This window comes from Neoarius graeffei, chromosome 15 (assembly GCF_027579695.1).
Source record: "Neoarius graeffei isolate fNeoGra1 chromosome 15, fNeoGra1.pri, whole genome shotgun sequence".
Classification (NCBI taxonomy): Eukaryota; Metazoa; Chordata; class Actinopteri; order Siluriformes; family Ariidae; genus Neoarius; species Neoarius graeffei.
In genome coordinates, this window is record NC_083583.1 from 62,903,950 (window position 1) to 62,926,979 (window position 23,030).

Below are 23,030 nucleotides of genomic sequence, written 5' to 3' on the forward strand. Positions count from 1 at the left end.
AGGCTGTGTACTATCTAGCCTGGGATTAGCTGTTTTGAGTTCTCTATTTAATTGTACTTTATATAGTTGGTTTGTTCCTTGGCTGTTTGAGTATTGATACTTCAACAGCATATTACACTAGATATTGTTCTGTCACTTGTTCAGTTGGCACTAGGACTTTCTTGTCTAGAAGTTCAGCACTCCGTGTACCTGCCTTTTGCACTCGTTGTACATCGCTCTGGTTAAGAGTATCTGCTAAATGCCATGTAATGTAATGTAATGTAATATAATGAAATGTAACACCCTGAAGTTATTTTTCTCACATCCTGAAAAATATTATATTTCCTCTTAAACCACAGAAATGTGTCAATAGTAAAAAAAACAAAAAACAAAACTATAAAGCACATCATCTTTCTTATCCCTTCATAGTTACATTTGACGTTGCTGGAAGCTAGTTCCTGTTATCACTTTGTTATAGCAGCGCTAAACTATAAAGCTGCTCCTTCACCAGACTCTTTGTTTTCCTCTCGACTTTCCATGTGTTAATAGGACAAAAATATGCATCTTGTAATGTTATCAAGAAACCAGAAATGTGAACGCTCCATGAAAACTTTACCGTTGACTGGAACACTGGACACTTACGTTCTTGCATGTCATCAGCAAGGAGAGTCAAGAAATTGTCAGTCATAGCTGTAGAAGGAACAGCAAGGAACATGCTGTTGGAGTTATCAAATAAGGAGAGCAAATTAAAAAAAAAACAATTCTGACTTTTGTTCAGGGTGTTGTGGGTGTGGCACCGGAAGATTTCATTACATTACAGGCATTTAGTGACCACGAGTTGGCCTAGTGGTTAGCATGTCTGCCTCTCGACTGGAAGATTCTACTAGCAGTCAGGTCACACCAAAGGCCATCATAAAAATCTGTCAAGGCATGCTGCAATACAGATGCGAGTGAGGAAATCAAACTCTCGCGGTTACCAGAGGACCTGCCCCCCACTGTAACCCTAACTGTATAGTTGAGAGGCCAAGGGCTATTGAAATGGAGATCAGCGCTGCACCCATACACTTTAAAGAGTTGGTTAGTACTGGGACAGGAGACTGCCTGGGAAGACCAGATTCTGGCATGAGAGGGACGTTGACTTGACTTGACAGGCTTTTAGCAGACGCTCTTATTCACAGCAACATGTAACATACACAGAGCTGCCTGGGGAGCAGTTAGGGGTGAGATACCTTGCTCAAGGGAACTTTAGCCATTCCTGCTGATCCAGGAAATCAAACCAGCAACCTTTTGGTCCCAAAGCTGCTTCTCTAACCATTAGCCCATGGCTTCTGACAAGAAGGATGAAACATTTCACTTTGTGTATTCAAATGAAGACATCTTGAAAATAACAAAGACAGCGGCCATCAGAGATACTATCACCGTGCAATATGTGACATGGATTGCTCATGTGTGTAGAGAGGATAGTATAAAATTCATGAAAAACTCTTATTTGCATTGCTAACAAGAAAATATCACAGAGACCCTTGGCTGAAAATTGCAAGTCTATTAGGGCTCACACCTGAGCAAGCGAAACGGCTCACACAGTCCAAACGTGAGTTGAGCAGGTTCATTAATTTACGTTTTGGCCTGCCTCTGGGGTGATTATTGTCACTCTTGGAGAACTGTGCTGTGCTGTACTGTCCCAGATGCTACATCACTGAGCATTGATGATGTCACATTACAAGGTCCATTCGTTTTTCCCAACGTTCATATTCAAGCCAGATGCTGGAAATTTGTCAGCCATGAGAAAATCAGGCTGAATTCTTCAAGTCTGATCCTGGCATTCGATGTTACAACTTTAGAACAAGGGCAGCACAGTGGTGTAGTGGTTAGCACTGTCGCCTCACAGCAAGAAGGTTTTGGGTTTGAGCCCAGTGGCTGACAGGGGCCTTTCTGTGTGGAGTTTGCATGTTCTCCCCGTGTCGGTGTGGGTTTCCTCCGTGTGCTCTGGTTTCCTCCACAGTCCAAAGACATGCAGGTTTGGCTAATCAGTAGCTCTAAATTGACTGTAGGTATGAATGTGAATGGTTGTTTGTTTCTGTGTGTCAGCCCTGTGGTGATCTGGTGACTTGTCCAGGGTGTACCCTGCCTTTCACCCATAGGCAGCTGGGATAGGCTCCAGCTTGCCTGCGACCCTGCATAGGATAAGCGGTTACGGATAATGGATGGATGGAACTTTAGAACAAGCACATTAATATAAATCTGTTATTTGCCTTTGAGCCGAACTCCTGTCTGAGCTACTGTCATAGAAAATAGCACCTCCTGACCAGTCAGAACTGAGAACTCAACAGCATTGCGGATTATTTATTTATTTATTTATTTTCCAATATTAACAATAAATCATTTGACAATACAACAAAAATAAACCATTGAAAAAGGAAAGGATTTCAGTTTGCTGTTTGTTACTCTGAGTAACAGTGGAGTTGAGGTTGATGTTGTAGGTGACCTGATCGTACCAGAAATAAATATGCACATGATTCTATCCAACTCTACTCCCACGTCTTTTCCTACTAGGCTATGAATTTTTACATCCTCTACATTGAGTACCAGTCAAAAGTTTGTATACCCCAGTCATTCATTCATAGGTTTTTTTTCTGTAGTTTGACAATTTTCTACAATACTAAAGACATTAAAATGATGAAATAAGATATGGTGCATATGTGAAATTGTGTGATAAACAAAAATGTGTTAAAAAACAATATACAGTATACTTGATATTTAGATTCTTCAAATTAGCCAGTGTTTACACTGATGATGCTTTGCACACTATTGGTATTATCTCAACCACCTTCATGAGGTAGTCACCTGGAATGCTTTTCAATTAACAGGTGTGTCTCATCAGAAGTTAATTAGTGGATGGGTTTCTTGCCTTCTTAATGTGTTTGAGATCAAAGAATAAATAGCAAATAATAAAAATAGTGTAAATAGCCCTATTCAACAGCACAACTGTAGTAATTCATACATATTATGTCAAGAACTGCTCAACTAAGTAAAGAGAAACGACATCCATCATTACTTTAAGACATGAAGTGACTTCTAATTAATAAAGATAAAGAAAAAAACATTGAATTAGAAAGTTTTATGTATGAATCCCAGGACTGCCACTGAGAGAGATGGTCTTGCTGTGACTTACCCGTCTGCTTGAGCTGCATTGTTAGAGGTTATAGGGTTCACTTTGGGTAAAAGCATCTAAATCTATCAAAGCTAAAACCTCAAATATTCATATTTCAAGGCCATCATATTGCTACTAAGTACATGAAGCAAATCAGACGCAGGTGAATTCGTGTGATGTGAGATGGAAACATGGGGCCAGTGCATTAGTCTTCATTCAGGCTCATATTCAGCCATGTCAATATTGTCTGGGCCACAGTGTATGCCGCCTTCTTTTCTCCTCTCCACTCTATATTGACTCGGGACTGCAAAGCAAACATGTTATGGCAACATTGATGTAACACAGAGAGTTGAGGAATTGACACCTATAAGGGAAGGTGCTATCAGCTTTTCCAGTGTTGTCAGATGTAGAAAAGGACAGAGAAGAAAGAAAAACTTTGGCTAGATGGTTCGATGGATGATGGTTGAAGTTTAGTGAATAATACACTCCTGCTACTCATGGGTGCTGTCTGTTGAGAGACGTTGAGAACGTTGACAGTCAACAAGCCTGGACACAGCTTGCTTGTGCTGCAAGAACACATTCACCACACCTTTGGTACAGTACTTGATGCAACTATGGCATACTCTGTCTGCAGGTGTGTCTCTGTGCTCCTGCCTTTCTTTTCTTTTTCTTGTCAACTATTTCTTCCCGTTCCTATTTATATCCATTAGGCCACTGTGAGTTCACAGCTATGCAAGACAATGTTTTGAATGTTTAATTGCCATATTAGTTAAATAATTAAAATGTACAAATGTAAGGATTAACACCCCCCTTCTCTCCCGCTTACCATCCTTCCCCTTTTTTTTATGAATAATTAATCAGCCCTATTCACCAGGAGATCTCTATGCACGCCAGGATGTGTTTCACTGTCGTGCAACACCTAAATTTCCTTCCCTTCTCCTTCACAGACCGACACCTTCCCCACCGAGCCCAATTACATGGGGAGCAGGCAGCAGTTTGTTCAAAGGTAAGTCCTATTAAGTTACTTGCTCAGCCGTCACATACGCCTGGACAAACACAACCCCCACCCCAGGTTTTTTTTTTTTTCCCTTTACTAGTGAGTGTATGTCTCAAATTAGAAACCGTCCTCCAATTATTCTCAATTTCCCATGTTACGCTGCTGTACTTTTTTTTTTCTTCTTTGAATTTCTCATCATGTAGCAGTTCCACGTTTAAGGACCCGGAGCGGGTGAGTCTGAGGGACAGTGGACATGGGGACAGCGATCAGGCTGACAGCGATCAGGACACCAATAAGGGCTCGTGCTGCGACATGTCAGCCAAAGAAGCACTGAAGATGAAGGCAACTGGGCTCAAACCTCAACCCCTTGAGCAGGGTGAGTCTCCTTCAAACCTTATGTCTTAACCTTATGAACCTGACTGACACAAATTGTGTCCAAATTCATAACCTATGTTCTCGGTTAAATTTCTCACTAAGTATTCATCATAGCAAGGTGAAACACATACCACATGAAACTCCACAACTTGACCTTTCCAACAATCCTCGCAGTTTGTCTATGCGATGAAGCATTAGTAAGACAAATCATTTTGAATTTACATTATATTCAATCATAGTTACAATCTGTATACAGCTCAGTATCCATTTCCACACCCATTACTCTTATTTGGATTATTCATGAACAAGTCATTGCATAAGTATGAAACACATATTATGAGAAAGACTGGAACCGGAGCTTTGTAAAGTTTCTAGTCACATTTGTACAGTATTTGTTCAGACCGAAGTGATCACATTACAAACACAAATCAAACTCTTGCAAAGGAATATCTTTACAAATTTCTTCACCCATTTTCACACTCCTGTTCTCAGCTGAATAAGTCACGAAGTCACTTTTGCTTCACAACGTACAGTACCACACAGAGTTCCCCACCATCATGGTTCTTGTTGCCTTATTGCCAGATCCCAGACAATCTCCTCAACACAATTATGGAAAGATACCTCTACCACTAGCATTTTATGGGAAGATACTGTACATGTAAAAACATAATTTCATAAGACACAATCTTTTTCCCCCCCTTGATATAAAGTTTTATATAAAAATGTACAAAAAATATCATTGTGTATGTCAAAGTCCCTCCTGCACCAGGATCTGGTCTTTCCAGTACTAAGCAGCCAGTATGACCCGACTGCAAGTAGAACTTGTGAGCTCCTGGTCGAGAGGCAGACACGCTAACCACGAGGCCAGCTCGCAGTACCATCATTGTATATGATGGAATCATAAACATATCCTATCTCCAACAAGTCACATAATTATCAACATCACAATCAAATCACTTGAACCTAGGATGATACTAAAGCTGTCCACCAAATTTCATCCACATTTGTTCACTAGTTTTTGAGTTACGTTGGGAAAAGGCAAAAAAAAAAATCCTGGATGCGCATACATATTCGGATTTGCATCAAGATCTAATCGATTGTTCCTTGGCCCATGGTTCACCTTTCCTCCAAATTTCATTCAAACAAAGAAACAAATGGAGGCAAAAACATAACCTCCTCCAACAAAGATGATGGAGGTAAAGATGGAAGAGCTAGATAGATTCAACTGTTCTGGAAAAAACAACATAGAGAATATATGGCTAGCCCTTATAATGACCAAGATAAGAGACTAAAATAAAGGTAGTGAAATTACCCTGAAAATGGCCTCGGCTTCATTGGGTTAAGGTTTTTTTTTTAAATAATGCAGAATTTAGTTTGTTTAAACTGAAACCTTGGTACAGTTAGCTTGAGAACAAACCAAAATGACTAGTCGAATTTCTCTAACTCTGCTGCAAGACTGATTGGAGCCAACTGCAGGAATGTATCCCAACCTGCTCTGTGTTTTGGGTTGTAGGAAGATTTTTTAAAAATATATTCTAGCTATAACATTTTACATTACATTAATGACATTTAGTAGATGATCTTATCCAGAGTGACATCCACATACCCAGAGCAGCCTGGGGAGCAGTTGGGGGTTCGGTGCCTTGCTCAAGGGCACTTCAGGTATTCCTGCTGGTCCAGGGAATCAAACTGGTGACCTTTTGGTCCCAAAGCTGCTTCTCTAGCCATTAGGCCATGGCTTCCTCCCATTTTAAAGTTACTAAGCTGACAAACAAGATGCAAAATCAGTGCCAGAAGACAGAACTGGAGTTCTGCAAAAGTAAGATGAACTCTGGATATCTAGGGCAACACACACACACACACACACACACACACAAAAAAAAAAAGAACATACAAAAAAGAACATCTTGGATCCCTTTTACAAAATTATGCTGAGTTTATTTGTTTGTTTGTTTGTTGACTGATTTATCTTACTGATTTATTACAATATACTGTATGTTCTCCATGCTTGCTTCATTTCCATGATTCCTGATCACTGAATGATTTTTCACAAGTATGACATTTTCTTTTTGTGGCTTGTTTTGTACTTGAGCGTCTAGAAAATAAATCACCAGATTTACTTTAAGTTCAGGAAATGGACTAATAGATGAGAAAGTGCCTCGACTTAACTGACTCCACTGGGCTTCGTATCTCAATACACCACTCCCAATATCTTTTGTTCTTGGTTTAATAGGCTTTATTGGCACAATTGCTTTACAGACATCATTGCCAAAGCAATTACAAGTTGGTCGACAATGTATAACAGACCGGATGCCAATACATAAACAACATTAATAATTTATTTTGGATCCCCTGCTATCTCTCATTCTCAGTTCAGTTTTGTGTGTTTCATTGGCCTGTCTGCTTTAACAGGCAGCGTTGCCAAAGCAATTACAAGTTGGTAGGCAATGCCATAACTAGATCCCAACATATGAATAGCATAACATTTAATTTCCACCTTCTCAATTTTCTCAACGCGTTTCCCCTCTAACCTTTTTCACTCTTCAGTGTTCGCTGCCTCTGTGTTTTTCTGTGCCTTTGTTATTTATCGTCTTCCTCTTTTTTATTTATTTCCCTAATCTTTCTCTTTTTCCTTCTTTATTTGATGCGCCAAAGGTGTGCCTTTCAAAGCCCCTCTTTTTTCTTTCTTTCTTTCTTGATCCCTTTTATAATCTTTCTTTTTTTATCTCACTCCCCCCACCCAATCCCGTTCTCTCATGTCTTTCTCTCTCTCTCCCTCATTCTTGTATTCCAGCACCATTCTCAGTTTATCAAACCAGACAAGCCCATTATGATTTTATAAGCCAAACCACTTTAGCCTCTCCATTTAGTCCATGCTGGGGAAGCGCTGGGAGCGTGCTTCTTTATAACTTTCATAATGGAACATGGAAAGCGACTTATCGCGCAGCAGGAAAAATTACGTGCTCAGCCTGATTAAATATGAATAATTATTCCCCGTTCCATGTCGGGAGAACAAATGACTAGTGACATTCGTTGAACAATTCCTTGAACTCCACTGACAGATACAAACTTGCATGTTCCGTGTGAAGGAGCTGGAGAATTCTTTGCGCTCAGAAAAAGAGGCTGTGTGCATCCATCCAGGGACATGCTGAGTCACATTTAAGACTTACAACACAGATTTATCCATCAAAAGAGAATCCAAAACCATTATCTGTGTGTGTGTGGGTGTGGGCGTGTGTGTGTGTGTGTTGGCAGTTGGAATAAATGGTCTGTAAAAAGCTATAAATCAAATATAACAGTACAATTAATCAATAGAACAGAAGGAATCTTCTGCTATCTGGGTTGAGACAGTGGAGTAGGATGTCACTGATGTCTGCCTCGATTTAACTGTTTTGTGTGTGTTTCATTGAGATTCACAAAAAAAGGAAAAAAAAAAGAAAAAAAAATACGTCTGAATGCACTGGCAAGAGAAATTGGCCAATTAAAGAGGCCCATATGTTTCTTATTTTTATGACAGTAGTCATTTAATGGTGCATGGGAATAGTTGGAAAATGGCTGAAATGTGCTATTTTAGCTGTGGGACTGATTCACATGTTCAACAGAGCATTGTTGTCTCAGTGTGCGTGTGTGCGCGTGTGTGTGTGTGTGTGTGTGTGTGTGTGTGTGTGTGTGTGGGACAGGGTATGTTTGTGATACCTGATCCCAGTGTACATTGTTAGGATCGGCAGCTGAACAATGGAACGCTCTCTCGCTTGTCCTGGATTTTGAAGTCCAGGCATGTGAACTGGTTTTTAAAAGGGCTTTGAAATGGAGATCCCACTGTTGTTATGAGGCAATGAGAGAGCAGTACAGCCGTCATATGGCAAGCAAAGTGATCCATAATGCATTATGCTGCATTATTGCTGCAGGGTTTAAAGTGGAGTCTTATAGCTCTGTCATGCAGCAAGCAGAGGGCAGTGTAGCGTGTGTCTCTGTCTCTGTCTGTGTGTGTGTGTGTGTGTGTGTGTGTGTAGGGACACAGTGCTTGTAATGATTGCATTTCGTCATTGCTGGAATGCATTATCTTGGGAGGCCTCGAGGCTGGCGTCGGCTCCAGCTGCTCGGACAGTACATCTTTTCACTCCTCTCCTTTCCTTCTTTTCTCCTTTTCCACACTTTCTCCTTTCCCCTCTGTTGTTTCATGCCTTCCCAGCCCTTTTTTCCTCTCTCCATCCCTGTTTCTTTCTAAGAACAGATTCAGTAATAGATACTTCCAGACTTGGCTTTGAACAGAGCCAAATGAACTGCTTTCCTTTTCTTGGTCATACATACGCTAATCTTTTAAGGTGATGATTTTTTTTAATGTATATTCATGCCAAGGCCTTGCAACAGACAGTCAGTTGTAGCTAAGATTACAGTACGAGCCAAAAGTTTGTACACCCCTACTCATCCATTCGTAGGTTTATCTGTATTTTGTATTTTCTTCATTGTAGAACAATACAGAAGATGTCAAAACTATGAAATAACATCTGGAACATATGGAATTATGTGGTAAACTAAAAAAGTGTTTAAAATATATATGTTTCATATTTTAGATTCTTCAAAGTATCCAGCATTTACCTTGATGATGCTTTACACACAATTGGCATTATCTTAAAGAAGAACTGAAGGCAAATTTTTTATCAAAATTCTATTCCCTTTTGGGTCTGGTTCCTCTCGAGGTTTCTTCCTCGTGTCGTCTGGGGGAGTTTTTCCTTGCCACCATCGCCACAGGCTTGCTCATTGGGGATAGATTAAGGATAAAATTGGCTCATGTCTTGGGTCATTCAGGTTCTGTAAAGCTGCTTTGGGACAATGTCTATTGTTAAAAGCGCTATACAAACAAACTTGACTTGACTATTTATCTCATTTTATTAAATATAGGGATACATTTTTTGATAGCTATTTTGTCACTGCTATAGCAAATTATGAGTGTTTGAAATATGCTATGTAATATATCAGTCCATATGTCAACGCAATGGTCCTAAACGAGATTCATTGAGACCTGTGCGAGACATCATAGGACGGAAGTAAAACGTACAGCGGAAATAAGTGACCAACATCTGCCAACATTGTCAAAAGATGCGCACGCCCTCTTTCGAATGCTGATGTAATCAAGCCGGAAGTTTTGTTTGTTTTGATAGCAATCAGGAAAGTTGGAAAAAAGTAGGCAGTAATCGTCATTTAAACTCGTTTTTGTGCAATATTTCGTTTGGAAAACAGTTTTCAAAATGGCGGCACTGACACCTGGCTGACACTTCACGTTTCAAAGTCTCGCACAAGTCTCGTGAAGATCGCGCGGATAAGCGACGCCTGCCGTGGACCAAACAAACTAAATTCAACATGCCTAAAAACTGAATAGGCCGATAAGCATAATATTTAATTGCAATTAGTTGCCAATACAAGTTACAATATAAGGTTACTAAAACTGAAAACGTAATTGAATAACATGCTAATTAAGAAATAAAGCAAGTTTAAAAATGACTTCACTTCTCCTTTAACCAGCTTCATGAGGTAGTCACCTGGAATGCTTTTCAATTAACAGGTGTGCCTCATCAGAAGGTAATTAGCGGACGAGTTTCTTGCCGTCTTACTGAATTTGAGATCAAACCGCAAATAAACTCTCTAAAAATAGTCCTGTTCTACAACTATAGTAATCCATACATATTATTTCATGAACCGTTCAACTAAGTAAAGAGAAACGACATCCATCATTACTTTAAGACATGACGTGTCTTTTAATTAATAAATATAAAGAAAATCATTGAATTAGAAGGTGTGTCCAAACTTCTGATGATGCTTATTAAGTGATAACGCTTCAGGACTTAACATTTAGTCTCATACGGAAAGAAGTTTGAACTCTTCCAGAGAGCTGAAGATTTATTTAGCTGTCGTGAGAAGGAAAAGGTTCAAACTGTCCACTTGAGCAGTCCGTAAAGCATGCAGCCTGTAGTCATCAAGCCCAAAGGGTGGACAGTTCATCCAATCCATGGGTATGTCCATGTTCACTCCTTGGGCCATGTTTATTAGGCAGTAATTCAAGCAGAGACAGAGAAAGAGAGAGCACGCTCGAGGCTCTGCTGCACATAAATAAGCAACACTCTTCAGTAAAGTCAGTCTCTCTCTCCCTCTCTCATAGCTCTAGGCCTAAGCACAATCCACTCCAATTAGTGTGTACCCTACAGCACTCATTTACTGGATTCTGGACAAAACATGAAGTGAAACCAACCAGAGTGCAACAGCAGCATGAATTAATCACCACATTCCTATATAGCCAAGATTTTGTACTGGTCAAAAAAGGAAAATTAAAAAAAAAAATCAGATAGATAAACTGGACAGCTTTAAAGCTTTTTTTTTGGTCTCCTGATACCATAAGCAAAACATTACCTTTTAGCCTCATTCAGGAATTAGCCAGGGTAAAGCCCTTAGCCATTTTGAGCCATGCTTGTAGTTTATTCTCAAATCTTCATGGCAGCATGCCCTATTAAAAAAATAAAATTAAATAAATAATAATAATAAATAAAAATAATTAAAGAAGTTGATTTTCTTTTATTTAAAGTGCACCTGACACCAAAAAACATGTTAATTTGTTAATTTCCGCCATATTGAGTTGAATAAAATGACAGATTTACTTCACACATCGCGCGACAGAATAGTAAGAAACATTGTTTTGAATGGCCCGCCACGCAGATAAATCGATATCACGGTGAATATTTTTGCGTCTGACTTGTGGATTTTGGTGAATATGCCTGCTCGTTGTGTGGCTGGGTTTTGCTCCAACACCAGGGAAGCCGGGTATAGTCTGTATACTTTTCCCAAGGATCCCATCAGACGCAAAGAGTGGGCAAAACAAGTGCGCTGGACACGGGACATGTAGACTCCCAATGACAGGTGGGCCTCTGACAGACTTGTGACACTTGTTTGATTAGCTGTTGATTGATGATTCTTCGGTGTAGATCTCCATCTTGTAATGAGATATTTACTACTAAATAATAGCAATAGGTGAATTTGTTCATGATTCAAAGTTCTGCCACAGTTCCGCTGCAATACCGTGTTGGCTGGACCTTATAGGCCTAACATGCAATTGAATTTCATCAGTTCATAGAAGTTTTTATTCTTATCAAATAAAAATGTGAGAAAACGGCCCAAATCTAAAAGACCATAAACTTTCAAGAGAGCATATTTTTTTAAAAGGAAATCAGTGCAGTAATATTGTCAATGATTGTCAATTTTATATGATAGAAGTATTTTATCCTGTTATCATTTACCACCTAAGATACGGGTTATTTTTCAATGAAAAATAACATTTCGTATTATGAATATTCATAATAACACAATAGTTCGCAAATTACTGAATCTCTCAAATCTTCAATCTTCAAATTTGACGTGAATCGAAGGGTTTCTATGCAAACCTAAGGCGATTTTTGGTAATTATATCAATGAAAACCAATCCAATGCATACAAATAGGATGTTGTCGTATAAGATATGGGCAATCTTACTACTTGCATGGATATTTCACAGTATTGTCTTTTGAGAGAAATCTTGAGAGAATTCAACATACTAACTCTGTTTAACAGGAAGTGATTAACACAAACAAGTGAAATGACCTAATCATTATCACATTGCCATTGATGGCAGGATGTGTAAGGTAAACAAATCCCCCTCAGGCGGCAGCCAGGGTGTGTACCTCACCAATCCCACTGTCAATGGCAACCAGGAAATTGTTGCAGAATAATACAGAATAATACTGACTTGCTACTTGTGTTACAAATTTATTATTATTATAATAAATGTTCAATCACTTAGTCATAAACTCTGTACTACACAGTACATCTATATCCTAGGTAAGTTTTTAGATGCTTGGTTACAGTAATAGGGGAGAGGCCTGGATTTATGCACCAGTCCATGTCAAGACCCAGTGTGTGTGTGTGTGTGTGTGTGTGTGTGTGTGCGCGCGTGTGCGTATGTGGGGTGGCGTAGACCGGGCAAGGGGTCATTCCCTGCCTAATCACCTTCCTCCCCCGCGCTTTCCTCCCTCATCCTTCATGCCCCCCCGAGGACTAGATCTATTATTATTATTATATTACCATTCAGTGCTTTGGAGTCTCCCGATCTCAGCTGGGATCATGGCGTCCTCTGCATTGGTCCCGTCATCGTCGTCGGTGTCCGAGTCAGAAATCTCGCCTTCTGCTGGTAAATCGTCCAGATACGGCTCAAAACGATAAGGAAAAATGCCACCCACTGCTTCGTCTTCATGTAATCCGACATGTCCAGTGTCAACCTCAAAAAGGGCCTCAGTTTCTGAAGACTGATCAGAAAATCGCTCTGTTTCGTCGGCCATAGCTGCATAGAAGGCCGAGCAGTCGTTCTGCATGTAACGTCACGGCAAATATGGCGGCCACTGACAGCGGCTTGGTGCTTGGCCAGATTGATGCAGCTGCGCACAAAGAGTTTTGTTCTGTTGGTAGTTCGTTCCATCATGAAAGTGATCAGTGGTGTTTGTAGTTTTATTACAGAAACCTATTTTAGAACATACTTTTGCTGTCAGGTGCACTTTAAGATTTACAGTCCTGTGCAAAAATCTTAGGCACATGTAAAGAGATGCTGTAGACCAAAAATGGCTTAAAAATAATGAAATGAAATGTTTCCACATTAAAAAAATATACTATAAACAGTAATCAGTAAGCCATAATAAATGAAACAAAATCAATATTTGGTGTGAGACGACCCTTTACTTTAGTCTCAGGTACAGTGAGTGCAGTTTGATAAGGAAATGAGCTGTAGGTTTTACTGAGCATCTTACAGAACCAGCCACAGTTCTTCCAGTCGCCTTCATTATGTTTTCTTTTTTAATCTGACAAGTGGGCTCTTATGGAATATGCTGCTCAGATACATTTTTTTTTCCTGTAACATTTAATTTTGTGCTGGAAAATGAACATTGAGACTCTAAAATTCTTTTGTAATGTTTTGACTCGATAATGTAGAATTCATAAAATAGAAATCTATCACAAAGCTTGTATGGAAAAAAATAGGGTGCCAGTACTTTGCATAGTACTGTATAAGTTTCAAGTAAGTAAGGGTTATCAGTGACATTAAACTTGATTTCCAACCTCTACTCATTTGAGTTGTCCATAAATGACACAATACTCCACAAGTAGTCCACCGTGAGACCTCGCGATAGTTATCTCTCTCTCTCTCTCTCATATCTTACCATAATTGTATAATTGGATTAAAACCAAATTGCTCCAAGCACAAACACTTGGTATTCCCCATCCATCCTCACTGTCCATGCATTAAAGTCACATGCATTCCTGTTTTCCATTTACGCAGTTACTCTGAAATTGATTAATTAAGATCCCCAAATTGCGAATTGTGTATTAATTAAGCAGAAGTGTATCACAAGCTTCTTTTTTTTGTGTGTGTGCCTGTGTCTATTAATTGGTGATTAATTGATACAAGGACTCGCCCAGAGCAGCGTCTAATCCTGGAACGTCTTCATCAGCGCTTCAGTTCTATTCCTGTCTATCGTGCGCGGCCACAGAGATGTGCGTGCGTGATAAGGTGCGCGTAAGTGTGTCTGAGCTAGGGGGAGTGTGTGTGTCGAAGATGAGGGGAGGTGGGGAGGTGGTTTCTTTAGATTGCTGGGTGAGTGTTCTGGATGACCTCTTCTAATTGCATTTGATTGAAGCGCGATAATCAAATTGCTTCCCCTTTTATTGTCCCTTCTCCTTTCTTTCATTCAGGATACTGCCACGGTAACCTTAGCTTATTACAGAGCAGCAACAGAGAGAGAGAGAGAGAGAGAGAGAGAGAGAAGGAATGTTTTACCATTCAAGGCAGCAATATAATGAGAGAGAGAAAGATACTAGGCATCTGACACGACTCATCCCCTCTCGTCTTTCTTGCATATGTTATTTCATCAGGATCCATCTAAACATATCAGTGTTTGGAGCAGAGAGATATCCTGCTGTAGAAGACACACACAGGCTCACCCATGGAGAGGCTATTGTGTGGAGACTACCCGAGAGCATTGGTTGATTGATTTGCAATGGCCGAAGCAATAAACTGAATTAAATTGAGTATACTGATGGAGGCTGCATTCTACAAAGGTTGATTCACCTGGCCAGCTCGAATTTCTCAAATTTCAGAGCAGCGTTTTTCAGCCATCCCAGTGTAATATTCTACTCGGATGTCTTGACAAAGATTGGCTTTTGTTAATACAGTTTTTATCGGGATATGAGTGACGTTACGGATCAAAGACACCACAAAGTTAGGACTTTAATACCCAAATAAGGAAATCCATTGCCTCGCCAGAACAATATGCAAATTAATAGGGCTCAAAATTGTGTCTTTGCCTACATTCAGAAACATATTTAGCATTGTGCTGAAAGTATTTGTCTTTGATATGAATTCAGTTTATGGATTCAATGTAGTCTAAATACACAGTTGATTTTTTTTATCATATAAAAATAATTTATTTCAAACTTCAAAAGTAAATGTAATACCTTCGTGGTGCAGACTTGTGTCACTTATCTATGCTGAGTCACATTAAATACTTTGTTTTGAAATTGATAAAATGAATCACAATCCCACCTTACCTCTGAATAGTTTTAGACCAAACTTTGTAGCATCTTTAGTGCTTTTAGGAACAGCATTTTCTTTCATCATTTGTAATTCTTTCAAACTTACAGTGATAAAGTGATTGGCCACCATTTTGTTCTCCAGAGCTGCCATTTTGTTCTCCAGAGTCGCTCGAGGTAATTATTGAGAAATAGTCCGAATTTCTTGACCAATCAGCGTGCACAATTTCCTGTAATCACCTGCGCATTTATAGTAATTTGTCTTATTATCTCCACCAACTTTGTTGGAGGAGGTTATGTTTTCGCCTCCGTTTGTTTGTTTGTTCCCAATTTAGCTCAAAAACTAGTGAATGGATTTTGATGAAACTTGGAGGAAAGGTGGCCCATGGGACAAAGAAGAATTGATTAGATTTTGATGCAAATCTGGATATGTAGCTTGGCAGAGGTATGCACTCTATCGAGTGCCCTTCTAGTTTTAGTTATTTGCTTATTGTTAGTCAATGAAAACTCAAATTTCCACAATATCCACAATTTAAACTTTTGAAAATTTAACTCATTTGAAATGCATTCATTTCTCATATTTTGAAGCTTTCCAAACAGGGGTCACGTTAACCCAATATTTTCCGTCACTAACTGATTTATATATATATATATATATATATATATATATATATATATATATATATATATATATATATATTTTTTTTTTTTTAACATTGATGGAAAATCTGAAAGCCTTCTGTCATTTTGACAGATTAGAACACTGATGGCGATCGACCACAAAATGAAGTAATTCACATGCAACATTGTCGATAACGCAGGGTTGAGTTCAGTTTTTTTTTTTTTCCGGAAATGGTCTTATTTTAATTGTAATTGTCTAATTGTGTAAAACTGCATTTTTCATATTTGCCAAAAAACAAAAAAAGTGACTGCACGGACAATTAATATTAGTCGAGCTCCTGATGACTTTATGAGCAAAATATTTGCAAGGGCACAGAATCAACCTGAATAGAATAATATTATTATAGCACCATGAATGAACCATTGAATTGTGTAGTGTCGTGTATTTCACGTCAATAAATTCCTGCATTGTCTTCTGACAGTGATACAATAATGAGATACACATCGCTGTTACGATACATATTTATTCCTTTCTTTGACACCACATGCCACGCGCCAGAAACAACACCACAACATTTATTATGGTGTGACTCTGCTGGGTGCCTGGTGGACAACAATGAACCAGTGCTTTCACTTTACATCAGTACTATATAGTTACGATTGAATATTATCACACATAAGAACTAATGGCTCTCGATCCGCAGTAGTTTTAGATGATCTAACGCGAAAGAAAGATGCTCATACTCTAATTGCTATTGAACTATACAATAATTATGTTTACACGAGTGTGCAGAATAAGAAAGTGTTCAGGTAAAAAAGCATAAAATGCAGAGATACATTGCCCGCTATGAAAAAAACAGTAGGATAAACATCTTTGGGGGAAAAAAAATACTGGAAAACAAACTCCTCGACTGAATGCAGTGTATGAGCTCCGAGGGTTCAAGCTGCAATCTTGATATTTCAAACTTGATATCAGACTGTTGTCTGGCTACAACTGTTAACAAGTTAGTGGACTAATAAAACTGCTTTAACTAGTTTTATATGAAACAGTCGTGAATGTTTTCCATAAAATGTGTTAGTAAATAATTAAGTTATTTAATTTAATAAGTTAGTTTTTTTTTTTTAAAGCAAATGAAAAATAAGTGCTGGAGAAAAACCCAACTATCTTATGTAAATAAAGATACAATAAAGATTTTGTAATCTAGTGGTCAAGTGTTTATGAGATACATTACCTTACACTTACGATTGGGTTCCCTGTGGTGGTACACAGACATCATATAGTCGCAAAAGCCATCAGAAATCATTACCGTATTCTCTTAAGTATGGAGCTTTGCTCTGCTATAAATGTGTAATTTGTAAATTAGTTCCATAGGCCTGTATGAATTATTTTTGTGATCGAGTTTTTTTTTTAATGAAATGCTGTTATATATGTCTCATTATCATTACCCTTATCAAAAAGAAGTATACTTCAAGTTCATTTTATTAAGTATTCTTAAGTAAAGCTAAAGTATATTTCCTTAAGTATACTTTTTTGTACCAAATATACTGATATCAATGTACTTACAATATACTTGTAAGTAAACTAATCTAATACCTCTTGGGACTAAATTGGCCCACTTTTAGTTTATAAAAAGTATACTTTAAGTCTAAGAGAAGTAAACTGTAAGTATACAACTAGTATTTTTTATTTTGTACTGCAAGTATACCACAAGTAAACTTATAAACTAATAGTTTACTAGTTCTATACTTATAGTCCACTCTTTAGTTTACAAAAGGATACTTCATAGTATCCTGGAAATATACTGTGAGTTTACTTGTTTTATACTTCTAGTCCACTTTTTAGTTTACTAAAGTATACTTTGTAGTATACTGGAAATATACTATTGGTTTACTTGTTACACACTTCTAGTCCACTTTTTAGTTTATAAAAGTATATTTTATAGCATATTGGAAATATACTATTAGTTACTGGTTATATACATCTAGTCCACTTTTTAGTTTTGAAGTATACTGCAATTACCCTTCTACTGGTAGGTATACTATGAGTTTTCTATCCCTAACCCTTACCTCATACACACTACCAGTAGACAACTTAAGTGTTTTGTTAAAACATGCTGCCGTATATCACAAAGAAGCCAATATGTGTGAAAAAGAAGTATTCTATAGGCTACTATCAAAAGGATAAGCACAACTACAGGGCAAGTACACTTAAACATAAGACACAAATAGTTTAATACTTTATTACACTTGTGTTAAGTATATCTTGATCAAAAGTTTAAGTATAAGCTTAATATACTTAGTTTTCTATATACTTTTTAGTATAAGCCAGGTATACTTACAGTATGTATAACTTTATTAAGTATATCTCTGATAAGTAAATTAAAAGTAAACTGAAAGCATACTCTCTTATTTTTAGTTTAAAAGAAGTATACTAGAAGCACACTTGAATAAACTTCTTTTTTGTAAGGGTAAATGAGACGGGGAATAATAGATTATGGCGGAAAAGCAACCTCACTTTCCAAAGCTTTTTTTTTTTTTTTTTTTAATATGATTAGCTAAATAAAGTTCCTGCAGTGACTCAAACACTTACTAATGTCACTCTAGTAAACACATGCTCACCTGTCAAAAGTTGAGTGAATTTAGCTGTGCTGTCAGAGAAGCTAGTTCTAGTTATCAAATATTATAAAGCCTAACAAAGCACTGCAACCTACACAAATATTTTTGATCATAAGCAAAATGTCCGTTGTTAAAATAGGTTGCTAATGGAGGACAATTCTGTTTGCAACCATAAAACATTAATGTAAGCACAGTCGTGCAGATCAGCAAAGAAGACACCCATGACCATGTGACGAGCAAGCGGAGGATCTCGCTTCTGTTGTATAAACACAGCCAGCTTGTGTGGCATTGATTTTTCCATCCTCAGAGTTGTCAATTAAAAATTGTGACTTATGATTTAATCATCTCGAACCAAAGCCAGAAAAATGAGCATTTCCACCATTTCAGGATTCATACAGGAGGGTGTAATAATGTAATAATAATATGAATATAAAACCTGCGCAGAAAGGAACGACTTACAGTGTTAGATTGATATTTCATTGTAGGCATTTTTTTTTTTTAGGTCAGATGTTTAGGACTGACGTTAAAGATATATTTGTCAAATGTTAGCTACACTGCTGACGGAGGAGGAAGGGGCATTGACTTCTCACTGGATATTAAGAAAACCTCACTGGACGTTGTACAGAAAAGTGAATTAAAAGTGAATGATGAAGAAACAGCTGAATAGCTAAACAACATTTGAATTTTTTTGTAATCTCATTCAAGATTCAAGAGAGCTTTATTGTCAATACATCCATATACACGCATACAGTGCCTTGAAATACCGGTTCCCTCAGGCTCCCCATGGTGCACTCACTGGTCACTTTATTAAGAACACCCACCCATCCACCTCCTGTCTGTTTGATGCAGTTCTCTAATCAGCCAATCCCTTGACAGCAGCACAATTCATCAAATCATGCAGATACAAATCAAGAGCTTCAGTTAGCGTTCACAATGTTCAAACATCAGAATGGGGAAAACTGTGATCTCACAGTGAAGTGTGACTTTCTTTCACTGTGGCATGGGTGGTGGTTTGAGCCAGATGGACTGGTTTGAGTCTTTCAGAAACTGCTGATCTCCTGGGGTTTTCACACACAACAGTCTCTAGTGTTTACACAGACAGAATGGTGCCAAAAACAAAAAACATCGAGTGAGTGAGTGAGCGACAGTTCTGTGGGTCGAAACAAACGCCTTGTTGATAGAGCTCAGAGGAAAATGGACAGATTGGTTTGAGCTTTTTTCCCAGGAAGGATATAGTAACTCAAAGTAACTATTTACAACCATGGTGAGCAGAAAAGCATCTCAGCATGCAACAGCAGAAGAGCACATCGGGTTCCACTCCTGCAGCCAAGAACAGGGATCTTAGAATCAAGGACAAGTTTCTATTAAAGTGGCCGGTGAGTATACATAAACATCTTATAGCTATCTAAGTAGACATTTAGCTATCTGAAGCTGCTGATGGTTATAGAAGTGTTTACCTGTTGTTCCTAATGACATTCTAAACGTAAAGAGATGCAGTCTCTGTGAGAAAAGTACAAAATCACACCATGATTGAGATCCAGTGTGGCCACAGTGTGAACCAGCATGCCGTCATTTGAGATCAACTCATGAATCTGTGTATTGTTAAGCATTAATGAGCTAACTATGAATCAACATGATTAAAAAAAAAAAAAGATTGTGACACCAGGTTCTCACTCTTCTATTCCATTTAATCTATAAACAGGAGTGAGTGCAGTGAGTTCACGTCTCTGCACAGATACGTGTTAGCTCTCCAATTAAAAGTGTCACCCAGGAAGCCATCAGCCAATCACAGTAATTTGAGACCATCCTTGGACCAGTCCTCTTACTTTTACAGCTCTGGACCCCTGAAACACTTCCACTTTGTTCGAAGAAGTCAAACAATTAATTAGCGGTTTGTCTCCAGATGCCCTTTTTAGCGACATTCTACTGAGGAAGCAGCTTCTCCTCAACTACCAGGATTCAGTGCAATCCATATCGACAGACATCTAAAGGTCATTTCCTATCATTCATATTTTATGTGGCTACGTAGTGAAGGCAGTGTACACACACACTGGCTGATTTGTTTTGAAATGCCTTTTCCTCACTCACATAGAGTTCATCCTTTCCTGCTCACTGACAGAATAAATTATCGCTTCAGCTCTCCTTGTCGATGTGTTTTCTGTGTTTTCGTTTCGGAACACGTAATCCTGCTTGTTCCTTGGCAAGTTATGCATCTTTTTCCCCCCCTCCTCTCCCCTTTTCACTAGCGTAAGTGGAATGGTATGCAAATCGGAGCGCAGGCAGAGTGTTAGTAGAAGTGGTTGTGATTTTCTAGGGCAGTAATGACGGGACTGTGGGAAAGCATTAGCAGCAGGAAGGTAATGTCTTTTGAGATCCCCAGCTAAAGCTTTTGAAGATCTGGCCAGCCAGATAGCAAGCAATTGCACAGTCAGGTTCCTAGCTTAAAAAAAAAAATTGAAAGAAAGAAAAAGAGCCCATCCTGGTGGCAGTGATAGAGACCATCTGCACAGTTTTCCTTAAAGTCTGTCTTAGTTATTATTAGCTAATCCAACACATTTAAATTGTAGACTCTGACTCCTAACAGCTGGCTCTTGCTCACCAAAAATATTTAAAGGTAAGAGACTATAAAGAGTGGCAGTAGTTTTGCAAAGAAAAACTTCGATGTTTGCATTTGCTTTAAAGTGCTGAGCATACAATAAACTCCTCCACCAGCCCTGAAATTTATTTTCCTGCAGATGAAACTGGGTTGAATTTAGTATTAGCATGCTCTCTGCTTTTTCTTCGTGCTTCCAGGAAGCCCAGTGCCAGCAAGAGTAAATCAGCAGCGTCGTCCCTCGACGCAGTGTCTCAATGCATTAATATCATATAACTCTTCGATTTTCTGAACGTCAGCCTATTGTTTATATCGTGCAACTTATTCTTCGTTTTACTGCAAGCTGGAGCTGTCGCTCACACTGCAATTTGGCTGTAATCTGTAAAATTTGTTCTATATCAAGATTGACAATTACAAATACATTGCAGTAACACAGCATTGATTTGCCACCCAGTGAAATAACTAGAAATAGTCCACAGAAAAATTGACAGATCAACGGATTTGCTTTTTTTTAATTTAACCGCGCGAACACCGCCAATGATTCATCAATCAACAACAACGTCAACTCTTTCGAATTACAATGTCGCTTGATTAATGATCATGAGGCATGGCGAACACTTGAAGCCAAGCCTGTAGTCTGTGGAAAAGCAAAGACCAGAGTTTCATGAAAAATCTTAACCACAAAGTTCTCCCACGGAGAGGAGCACATGTTGGTTTTGTACAATGTTGCGCAAGAGAATGAAAAGTCATTGTCTATGACGGACCATCTACCTACAGTGGATATAAAGTCTACACACCCTGTTAAAATGACAGGTTTTTCTGATGTAAACAAAATGAGACCATGATAAATAATTTCAGAACTTTTCCCACCTTTAATGTGACCTATAACCTGTACAATTCAAATGAAAAACAAACAAATGTGTTAGGGGGGAAAACATAAAAAATAAAAAATGTACAATAAGCTGGTTGCATAAGTATGCACACCCTTAAACTCATACTTTGTTGAAGCAACTTTTGATTTAATTACAGCATTCAGTCTTTTTGGGTTGGAGTCTATCAACCTGCCACATCTAGACTTGACAATATTTGCCCACTCTTCCTTGCAAAAGAGCTCCAAATCTGTCAGCTTGCGAGGGCATCTCTTGTGCACAGCCCTCTTCAGGTCTCATCTCATCTCGTTATCTCTAGCCGCTTTATCCTGTTCTACAGCTGGGATAGGCAAGCTGGAGCCTATCCCAGCTGACTGTGGGCGAAAGGCGGGGTACACCCTGGACAAGTCGCCAGGTTATCACAGGGCTGACACATAGACACAGACAACCATTCACACTCACATTCACACCTACGTTACGGTCAATTTAGAGTCACCAGTTAACCTAACCTGCATGTCTTTGGACTGTGGGGGAAACCAGAGCACCCAGAGGAAACCCACATGGACACGGGGAGAACATGCAAACTCCACACAGAAAGGCCCTCGCCGGCCACGGGGCTCGAACTCGGACCTTCTTGCTGTGAGGCGACGGCACTAACCACTACACCACCATGCCACCCCTTTTCAGGTCACACCACAAATTTTCAATTGGATTTAGGTCTAGGCTCTGGCTGGGCCATTCCAAAACTTTTTTTGGGTCATTGTCGTGTTGAAAGATGAAATTCCTCTTCATCTTCAGCTTTCTAGCAGACACCGAAGGTTTTGGGCCAAAATTGACTGGTATTTAGAACTGTTCATAATTCCCTCCACCTTGACTAAAGCTCCTGTTCCAGCTGAAGAAAAACAACCCCAAAACATGATGCTGCCACCACCGTGCTTCACTGTGGGTATGGTGTTCTTTTAGTGATGTGCAGTGTTGTTTTTGTGCCAAACATCTCATCTCATCTCATTATCTCTAGCCGCTTTATCCTTCTACAGGGTCACAGGCAAGCTGGAGCCTATCCCAGCTGACTACGGGCGAAAGGCGGGGTACACCCTGGACAAGTCGCCAGGTCATCACAGGGCTGACACATAGACACAGACAACCATTCACACTCACACCTACTGTCAATTTAGAGTCACCAGTTAACCTAACCTGCATGTCTTTGGACTGTGGGGGAAACCGGAGCAC

At 38.9% G+C, this 23,030-nt stretch overlaps 1 protein-coding gene across 1 annotated transcript in view; it reads left to right on the plus strand.

Moving 5' to 3' along the window:
* pcdh17 (protocadherin 17) overlaps positions 1–23,030 on the plus strand; it is a 155,078-nt gene that overhangs the window by 44,327 nt on the left and 87,721 nt on the right. Inside the window, exons 3-4 of the mRNA XM_060941745.1 lie at positions 4,078–4,136; positions 4,331–4,503. Coding sequence (XP_060797728.1) covers positions 4,078–4,136; positions 4,331–4,503 — 232 coding nt within the window. The remainder of the gene's footprint in view (positions 1–4,077; positions 4,137–4,330; positions 4,504–23,030) is intronic.